We start from the raw sequence: 10,842 nt of genomic DNA, 5'->3' as shown, positions 1-10,842 counted from the left end.
TTCAACTTCTTAGAGTTACTGGAAGTGGAGGAAACACCAGAGTCTAGTTGAGAGTGTCTTTGGTTGTGAAGGAGTTAACCGAATGGGTGGACTTTATCTTCCTTCCAATGAGTCTGTGGTTTGTTTATTAAATCTCCGGTAAATGATTGTTAGAGACCTGTCATTGATGGCTGTTGCTCAGTGCTGCACTTCAAAAGCCCATTGAGTCCAGTGCGTGGCGGCAAAGCAACAGCCTTTAGCCCTTTCCTTAGCCATACCTACTCAAGTCGGCCTGGGAAAAGATCTGCCAGACCAAACAGCATGAATGAAGACTACAGTGACATCTACGACACAATCCAAAAAGGGAGCAGAGATGAGGGTCCAGACCCGCTGGAGGAAAACGATGCTCCTTTATATGACAGAGTCCGTGAAGACTTGTGGACTGAAAGTGATCTGTACACCACTAGGCTAGAAAGCCAGGAATATGATTCTTTGTCAGTGTATGCCTTGAAAAGGGAAGAGGCCACTCCATCCTCCCTGGAGCCAGAAGCAGAAGGCTACCTCTTGCATGATGAGGTGTTTTCTGAGCCCCAGGAGGTCAGGGACATCTCTATGAAGGACTCATTTTCATCAAGCCAGGACCCAGAGCCTCTGCAATGGGAGCTGCAGAAGAATGGAAGACCGAGCAAGGAAGAGGTTCCTTCTCCACTGAGCTTCACGGTTCAGCACAGCAAGGCCTTTCCCACCGGCCACAGCTCCCCTACCTGCACTTCTGCTGTTGCTAGTTTGGAAGAAAATGAAGCAGCTTCCTACATCCCTGAGATCTTCCTGTTTGTGAAGGTAAGCGCTGTCTGTGATAGGCACACCCACACACGGTGAAGGGTTCAGTGTTGTGCTTTGCTCTGTGGATCAGGGAACAACCTATGTTGTCCTGGCGAGTGGGTCACCACCCATGTCCCAGAGCAGAGATGATATAATTGGTCATTTGGAATAGCTTCAGGACTTCTCGAAATGATCCAAATTAGAAAGTCCATTTAAGGGGTGTGTGTTTAGTCATCATCTTTTATAAACCGCAGGAAGACCACTTTCTAACAATTTAAATGAGTGACCAGAAATTGCTGCTCAAATCTTTACATCTGTGATAGATGTTAACTGCATTTTCCTGCTGGGTTAAATTCCCTTTGTCAACGTGATGATGATGATGATGATGAAACCAGAGAAAGCAAGAGAAGTCGTATCTCTCTTCAGTCGTATCATCTCTCTTGAATCTCCTCTTCCTCCACCTTGCATTTCTAAGGTCACACATACTGCCAACACTAGATCAGAAAATGCTGTGTCTGTCATCGTGTGCTCTGTCAACACCAATAAAACTCAGGATTTGATGATGTAAAATAATTTGCGAGTTTCCAAGATGCCAACCATGTGTTAATATTTAATGCTTATGATACCGAAACAAAGACGTTTACTGATTAGATTGATAACACCATAAAGGTTATGACTATGATTGTTATTAAAATATAAAGTGATTCAGAGTTAAAAAAAATCCAAGTGGCAGATGCCTCTTTTTCAAACCCCACCAATGCACGTAATAGCCATCTTCACAAGAATTTCTTCATGTGGACATGAACATACGAGTGTGTATTGCTAATTTTTGCTAATAAAATAAATACTAAGGTTGGGAAGATGACTCATGGCTAAAGTCTAGCTGATCACACGTGAGGGATGGAGTTCAGATCTCCAGAACCATATAAATGTCAGGTGGGTGTGGCAGACTGGCTGAGTTCCAGTGTTCACAGGGCAGAGACAAGGGGGCCCTGGAACAAGCTGGTTCCCAAGATTAGCTGAATTGTCAAGATCTGCTTTTGATTGAGAGACGCTGCCTCGATGAAAAAGATGAAACGCAATAAAAAAGAACTGCTGATGCCAGCCTTAGGCCTTTAGATGCATATACCTGCATGCAGGCACACAAGCTTGCTTCCAACACACACACACACACATACACACACATACACACACATACACACACATACACACACACACATACACCCACATACACACACACACATACACACACATACACACACATACACACACATACACCCACACACATACACCCACATACACACACACATACACCCACATACACACACACATACACCCACATACACATACACATACACCCACATACACACACACATACACCCACATACACACACACACATACACACACATACACACACATATACACACACACATACACACACATACACCCACATACACACACATACACACACACACACACACACACACACACACGCACTCATACACATACACATAAGAGGAAAAACACTGTGGTTACTCTCAGGACTGGAGGTGTAGCTCAGCTGTAGGCTTCTCGCCAGTGTATGCCCCTCACAGGTTCTTGAGCGTCACATAAAACTTTCAATGCTGGTGCAACCCTAATCGGTTTGGGAAGGTGGAGACAAGAAGCTCAGACGTCCAAGGTCATCCTTGGCTACATTCCAGGCTAAGTTGGGATACATGAGGCCTGTTTCAAAAAAAAATTACTCTCTGAACCTGTAAAACCCCCACTCCATGATAATCTGTCCCTACACTGCTAATGGCATGAACTTTGCCAGCCGAACACCTCAATATGCTTTTGTGTTCTGTGTCATGTGTTTCTCCGAATCTACCATTTTAAAACCCCATGTGGTGCTTACTTCATACTTGGGTGGTACCAGGCCACACAGCTGAGGGGAGAAGGAATGTGGAAGATGTGACTTTTGCCCTTGAGAAAGGAACAATAAGTTGTGAGAGACAGAGTAGAAGGGCGGTGGACATGTTGTGAGAGATAGGGCAGTGAAATGCCATGCATGTTCTGAGGAGGCGCTGAGCAGATGCTGAGCTGTGCAAGAAGTCAGTAGAGGCTCTGTGGAGGAGGTGGCGTCAAGAAATCTGCCCGTGTCTGTGTCCACCTCAAAACAGCACCACGGTGTTAAAACTCACTTTGTAAGAAGTGGAAACTTGATGTATTTCTTCTCAAGACAGAAATACCTGCATCCGCCTGACCTCCTGCAGCAGCATGGGGAGAGTCAGGACCATCCTCACAGGCCCATTAAGACATGATTTATGAATTTGAGACATCATCCTGGCCTTGGGGTTGGAGGCAAATAGAAGTAGCAGGAAAAGGGAATGTGGTGTCGCCTGCCGGTACCAGCAATGGGAGATGCTAAGTTGTTTTTTCTCTGAGGCAGATACTGGATTTAAGGTGTTTGAGCTGATACTGTGTCTTAGGAACACAATGCTATGAAGTAGCCACAGACTATACTATTGATCTCAGTTCCCGTGTGGGAGCTTCTCGAGGGGATGTTTGGCAGCATTCTGTGGGGAAGAGGCACAGTCCAAGCCCCATTCCCAACTCCACGCTCCTCCCCACCTTGACTGTAGACTGCTGTTCAAAGCTAAATGAACATGCCATCGATAACCAACATCCATCAAGCGCTGCTCTGCTGGAACAGGTGTAGAGGGGGTCAGTGTGGTGTGACCTACATGGGCTCCTTTCTCCTCCAAGGTCTCTGGAATGTGTGCTGGAACTGCATTGGTTGGGCAGTGTGGTTAGCCATCTTCCTAGCAGACGGAGGCTCCCGAGCCCTGGGTTTTCTGCTTTTGTGCCGAGAACCAGGGCTGTAGTCATACCCGATTGCTTGTGCATTCTTCCACCCTTTCTGGGCACATCAGTGAGAGACAGTGTGAGACAGGTATGTGGCGGTGGGGAGGTGGCGCGGGGGAGGGAATAGTTATGTTCAGCCAGCTTTATGTTGAGTCAGCCAGACACTTAAAACACTTCATCCATTTGGTCGCCCCAGCCGTATTTGTGGTGTGCACTGGCTTTATAATGTGACAGACAGTAATTGCGTAAATAGAAACTGCAGCCCACTGCTGGCACTAGCAAGAGATATTAAACAAGAGATGGGTGTATCTATTTCTTGCTGCCGCTGTGACAAATGACTGAAACCTTAGACTAGGCTTAAACTGCATAAACACTGTCTTACGGCTCTGGAAGTCATTGTGCCTTCACTGATGGGGCACGGGAAGGCTGCGCTATCGGGCTCCAGGACAAACTCTCCTTATGTCTTTGCCACCTCCTAGAAGCTGTTGATGTGTCCTAGGTCTCTCACCTTATCTCTTCTCTTAGTTTCCACCATCATCCTGTTCTCTTCCCGCTGCTCTTCCTCTTCCTCCTCTCCCTTTCCTCTTCCGCTCCCCCCTCCTTCTCTTACACCTCTCTGGTAAGACACTCAATTAGATTGGGCCTAGTAGTAATCCAGGATGCTACCATTTATAGAGCCTTAGTTTGGTTTAATCTACAAGTGCGTGTTGCCACATAGTCACACTCACAACTTGCGGGAATTAGCGCGAACGTACCTGTGGCCATCGTTCAGCTTCCCATAGAGGAGAGTGCTGAGGAGGAGAGGGAGAAAGCAGTTTGGCTGGCTGTGGAGAAGCAGCTGGTGAGGCAATGGGAGGCTAGAGATGAGGAGAAGCTGGGCCATGTCTGCCCCTGGCAATTAGAAGGACTTTCATGTCTACTCTGAGTGATCCAGGCAATCTTTGGACAGTTTCAAAGGGAGCCCCAGGGGCCATGTTTTATAAAAACAGGCTGTGTTTGGGGGAAGGGTTGGTATGGAGGCTGAGCCTGGATTAGACTGTGACAGCAGGGAAGCAGTGAGAGAGACAGGGACAGCCTAGGGATGTGCTGATGGGGTTGCTGTGGGTTCAGTGCAGGAGGAGCCCTAGTTGACATAGAGGCTCTAGCAGCTGCTGGAATGGGGTGTTCTTTCCACTCATGCATGGACCCCTCTCAGGGGATGTGTGGCTGAGGGAGCAGACTTTACTAAAGGGTGCCTGTATGTATGTGTCAGAGGGGGTGGGGGGGGTAGTGGGGGATGACAGCAGAAAAACATCCTTATGTTTTGTTTAAGACCAAGACAATGACCTTAATTGGAGTTAGCATGGCTTCAAGAATTAATGATCTGAAAGACAGGAGTAGTGTCATACAGCTCAGGCTGGCCACCAGCTTCTGATCATCCTGCCTCTGCCTTCCAAGTGCTGGGATGTCGTGAATGCACCACCGTGGCTGGTTGTACACGGTGCTGGGGATGGAAGCTGAGGCTGTCCTGGATGTGCTAGGCAAGCATCCTGCCAACTCAACTACATCCCCGTCTTGCAAACGAATCGCTGAGTTCTTAGTTTCTCTCCAGTTGAGTCTTCTCATTGGCAAATGGGTACTATACTGACACAACCCCTGTAGCGGTGTGCTGAATAATAAATAAAGTAATGCATGTGGAGCATTTAGTGTCTTGTTTGTCATGCGGCAAGTATCCAGGGGCCACGATGATTTATTGTACTGGATTGGAACCTTATGGAAATAACTTATTTTAAGCATAATGTTTGCTGCTGGTAGCACAGAATAACTATATTGTTTTTTTCCTACTACTAAGGTGTAATATTGTGGGGCGAATACTGGTCTATTCTTCTCTGTCAGTTGTATGGTATGAAATACTCCTGGACCCAAACATTCCCATATTTGAAATGCAATCTACTCCAGCTCTTACAGTCTTTGGTTCTAAAATGCACAGCCCTAGCTGTTTATCAGCTGTGTACACAGATGCAACGTAAAATCAGTCACCCTAGAGAAATGGTGACTGATTATCTCTAAAACCAACACTTCTCAACCCCCTCAGCTCGAGTGAACCCCATCTCTCTAAAATATTGACAACCATAGTCAACAGAGCCTGTCTGTGGCTAGAACACTCACAGAGTCCACATGGATTGACATACAGCTTGTGGAAAGAATAGATTTAAGTGGGACTAAAATCTTTCATAGAAAACATAAATAGTGTCAATCGTGAAGCCAGATGACTTGACAGCCATATTTAGTATATTTCTGGGTCATAGTCATGAGCTTCTTTTAGTCCAGTGGGTCTCAACATGTGGGTCATATCAGACATCCTGCATATCAGATATTCTCAGCATGACTCATAACAGTAGCAAAGTTACAGTTATGAGGGAGCAACAAAATAATTTTATGGCCGAGGGTCACCAGAACATGAGGGATTGTATTAAATGGTCACAGCATTAGGAAGGTTCAGAAACACTATGTAGTCAGTGGCAAGCTGCGACTCTGAACTCAATCAAGCGTATTTTCCTATCTGGCTTTAATTTAGTTTGGTAGAGTTTTTGTTGTTGTTGTTGTTGTTGTTATTGTTGTTTTCAGTCTCTTCTCATGTGGCCTAGGACGGTCTCAAACTCACTATTTATGTGTACCTCCTGAGCTTCTTGCCTCCACTTCATAAGTGCTGGGATCACTGATGTGTCACCATCAGTGACCCTAGAGTTTTTCTAAAGAAATTATTTTTATTAAGTTGACCCAGGTTAGTAAGAAGAGTCACTGAATTATTTTATTGCCATAGACTAATAATAAAAAAAGTTCTACGAGCATTTTATTGAGGTTCAGTCATATCAGGAGCTTGTTGTGATGCCAAGGGTCACAAAAATTCAAGATATGCTACTCAACCTAACTCACGTGGTCTTAGACTATTAGAATTGGAGTTTAAAATGAGCAGCATGCATATTTATGTTTCACTAGATCCTCTTAAATGGTAACGTTTTACATATTTTATATTGTACACGTATATTCTTAATGCATCAGATTGATGTAATTTGTAAGTGAAAATGTATGCATATTGTGGACGAATGCTTACTTTTTGTATTGATGGGATGTACAGTATAAGAGATCACATTGGTTCATAGGCCTTTGATTAGTCAGGAACTTATGGAATGGATCCATATATGTATATATAAAGGAGATTTGCTGTAATGACTTACAGGCTGCAGTCCAGCTAATCCAGCAATGGCTGACTGTGAATGGAAAGTCCAGGAATCTAGTCGTGGATCAGTCCCACGTGCCTGGGTATCTCAGCTGCTCTTCTGTATGTGCTGGAAGTCAGAAGAAACAGGCTCCAATGCCAGTGAAGGAAAGGATGTGCCAGCAGGTGAGGGCAAGCAGGCAAAGAGCAAAAGCTTCCTTCTTCTATGTCCTTATGCAGGCTTCCAGCAGATTGAAGTTTTTTAGTCTTCTCACTTCAAGATTTGGATTAAAGGCTTGTGTCTTCAAGCCTCTAGATCCAGATCAAAGGTGTGTGTCTTCCAACTTCAAAGCTCTGGACTAGAAGCAGATTCACTTACTTCAAACCAAGCAGAAAATCTCTCACAGGTGTGCCCTCCATTTCTGGGTTGTAGCTCATTCCAGATAAGAGTCAAGTTGACAAAAAAGAATAGCCATCACAGCCTTCCTTGTCCCCTGCCATAGCGTGACCTGGAGCTCTTTCCTTGGCCAGTACCTGGTAAGATCAGGTCTCTTGAGCATCCAAGTTCTTCCTAGGAGTTTTCATAAGCAAGCCATTAAATCCATTTGTCTTTAAGGAGGGTGGGGCTTATATAAAACCCCACTGAACAATGAGCGGAAGGAGGCTGGACCTGGATACTGAATGCCGCAGCTCAACTAGAGCTGGGGCAGGGTGGCCCTGGCAGCGCACAGCAGAGACATGCAACATCAGGACCAGAGTCACGTGGCTGGATGGACAGAAGTCCATGGAGGTGCCAGATAGTGAAGACAAAAACTAAGGAAGTTGGAATTTATCCTGGAAGCCATCAAGAGTAATGTTTTTGATGTTGTTGTTGTTTGTTTTGTTTTTGAGGTAGCATGAGCAAAACACAGTAGCAAAGGGCAGACAATCAAATTGCATGCATTTCCACTTGCCACCCAGAGCAAGACCAAGACACCTATCATCAAACAGCCTAAGATCTATTCAACTGTTTAACTGTAAAAACCTGTGTGCAATTAAGACTGTTACCTTTCAACTCATCATCTGGACATTTAAGTGCTTGACATTATATACATAGAAAACTTTAGTAAAAGCTAGCTAGTGTAATATTATTTTACAGATTACCTCCATGTGTTTGCAGTTTCTTCGCTGTAAAGTGATGGGAAGTATATAAATTCAGCATATGTCAACTGTTTTTTTTTTTTTTTTTTTTTTTTTAGTATTAAAAAACATGTTTGAGTAGGTCTGGAATAACCAGGCTAGAGCATTCTCAAGATGTCTGGAAGGTCTTCCTGTTCCATGATCAGGAAGAAAAGTCAGCTCCAATGTCACTGCTAAAGACTTTGCAAGTAGGTTTTGGAAACATTTGTAAGAATACACAAGCCTGAGCTTGTTGCCTCAGCACTTGTCCTTCTACAAACCGAACAAAGCATGTAGAAGTGAAACAATGGGTGGGTGTCAACAAACCACTATTCTTACCATAATTCCATTTTAATTACAATGCTGAGAGCTCCATCAAGCATCAGCCACATTCAACACCATTTCTGAGGGGCCCCTGTGAACTGCTTTGCTTTGAAAATCAATTAGTCACAGAACCCCAGAATAGTGACAAGAAGATTACAAACCAGACAACTCAAGCAACTTTCATAAAGCAGTCTGTGGCAAGCTGGCTCTCTAGACTGTTGGCCAAGGGTGTTTTTCTTTATAGCGACACCTGTGTCTTGGGAAGTTCAGTGTTCATCTATATGTTTCAGAAGGTTCAGGAAAGTTCCAAAGCTCTATGATGTCAGGTGACCTCACAGCTCTCTCTCTCTCTCTCTCTCTCTCTCTCTCTCTCTCTCTCTCTCTCTCTCTTTCAGAAATCATAATTGCCACTGTGATGCATTCTTCGTTCCCTGCATGGGCACTCTTGCCTCTGATGCCCATGTGTGAAGGAATAGAGTTTGCTACTGTCCAACCTAGTTCTTTGTCTTTCCTTTCTAGTCAACTGTTTGCTCTAAACTTAACATCTTGAGAATTCTCTTCAAAAGAGTAAAAAAGAAGTATTATTCAAACCAGCAGATGGAGATTATATGAATTTTCCCAAGGGAAGGGGGTGGGAGGCAATATTTCTAAGTGTTGGGTGAACTTGTCCTAATAAGATTCAACTAATATCTACTCATCTTAGGGCAAAACAATAGAAGGAACTGTTCTTCCCAAGCACTCCTTGGTCAGTCTTGAAGCCCTTTTGTCTCTTAGGACTATAGGTAAGGGGTTGTTTACATAAGCATGGGTGACCCCTGAAGAACTACACCCATAGAAAATCCCATCTGAGCCTAAATGATAACTTTTTCCTCAACTACACAAATGGAGTCAGCGTTATATTTCAGCTCCACTTTCTATATACTTTCAAAAGACCACATGCATCTGGGACAAAATCTCATGCAGCTAGGAGGAGAGAGGGTCAGGAGAGACTGAGTGCTGTGATGTCAGACAAGGGTCTAATGATGTTCCCCACCCCCTTTCCATGAGGAAACGTTGACATGCCCTCTGCCCATCACACTCATTTTTGTCATCTGATCAATCCTTCCTCATCTTTCTGGGCTCAACATTCCCCCCAAAAGATATCTCCAACCCTCAGGGAAGTTCTGAGGGACCTTGCCCTAGCACTTGCCTCTGTCATAATGTTTGTCACTACAGACTGACATGATCTGGTTGATTGGTTCTCCTCAGTTACCCACTGGGCTGAAACTGCACAATGAAAGCACACTCCACCTACATCTTACCCCTGTATAATCCCCACCGTTAGCAGAATCTGGCCCACAGTTGGGGCTAAGAACACTTGTTGAGCTGAATTGGCCCATGCTGGTTATTGGAAGGGTATTTGGGCTAGCTTTTGGAGGGCTCATTTCTTGGTGTGCTCCAGGATACTAGGTGAGCATCCAAGCAGAGCCCTGTGTCTCTGAATGTTTGTGAGAAACCAGCTGGCACAGAGGAGAAAGAAACAAATTCCCATCTACCGAAGCTTGTCCTGGGCTAGACTCCTGTGCTGTGCCTGTTTCTTGGATAGAACTCTGGAGCTAGGCCTGGATACTGACACAAACCATGTAACTTCCCTGGAAATGTCACCTGCCAGAGATGCCACCTGTGTGCTGAGTCTTAGATTTTTTACTTGCAAAGGCAAATCATTGAATGAGATTCATCCAGGCTCCCCTCTCTCCTTTGAGTAAGCTGCCTATTTGCATGGTTTGAAAGTGGAAACAGAAGAGAATCACTCCTTATCCTCATTGAAATTTCCATTCTGAAGTTACATGGATGTGCTTCCTGAGAGTTTTTATGCACACTGTGGCCAACATGAGTACAAATTAATGTATCATAAATTATTTCTTGCTTTCCCTCTTAGTATGAGTTGCAATAACCTCACACCCTATTATGTAGGGTAACTACTTTATATTTGGAATATAATTTATGTACATTAAAATTATACTTAGGTGTACACTTCAATGACCTTTGACAAACATGCATAGCCAGGACATCACTTCCACAGCCTTGATACAGAACTTGTTCATCACCTCAGAAAGTCCCTCCCAGATAGCTCATGCCTCTTGGAAGCCACCAGTGTTCATCCTATCTCTGTATAGTTTTGCCTTCTTCAAAAGATGACATGAGGTGTAGCACAGGGATAGAGCACTTGTCTAGCATGTGCAAAGCCTAGGGTTAGATTTGCAACATTGTAAAATAAAACATAAATCACATAAGTTAAGGTAGACTCCATACCCTTTTTGCATGTGATTTGAGACATTTCTCCAGCCCCTTTTCCATCCTTTTACAGTGAGACACATTAATTTTTTTAAATGTTAGACCAGCATTGAGATAAGTTTTCTGCAGTGTGTTATTATTTTTGAATTCTAGATCTGACTTACTATAATCTTGTTGTCTTTTGCAAATATACTTATGAAGGATATTAGTAGCTTTATTTCACTTTCTTTGTCCTGTG

General features: G+C 44.1%; 1 protein-coding gene across 1 annotated transcript in view; it reads left to right on the top strand.

Moving 5' to 3' along the window:
- Positions 1–285: 285 nt before the first annotated feature.
- Clic5 (chloride intracellular channel 5) overlaps positions 286–10,842 on the top strand; it is a 144,772-nt gene continuing 134,215 nt past the window's right edge. Inside the window, exon 1 of the mRNA XM_051152920.1 lies at positions 286–819. Coding sequence (XP_051008877.1) covers positions 301–819 — 519 coding nt within the window. The 5' untranslated portion in view covers positions 286–300. The remainder of the gene's footprint in view (positions 820–10,842) is intronic.

This window comes from Acomys russatus, chromosome 11, assembly GCF_903995435.1.
Source record: "Acomys russatus chromosome 11, mAcoRus1.1, whole genome shotgun sequence".
Classification (NCBI taxonomy): domain Eukaryota; kingdom Metazoa; phylum Chordata; class Mammalia; order Rodentia; family Muridae; genus Acomys; species Acomys russatus.
Note: the sequence above shows the minus strand (reverse complement) of the source record. Positions and strands in the feature narration are given on the sequence as shown.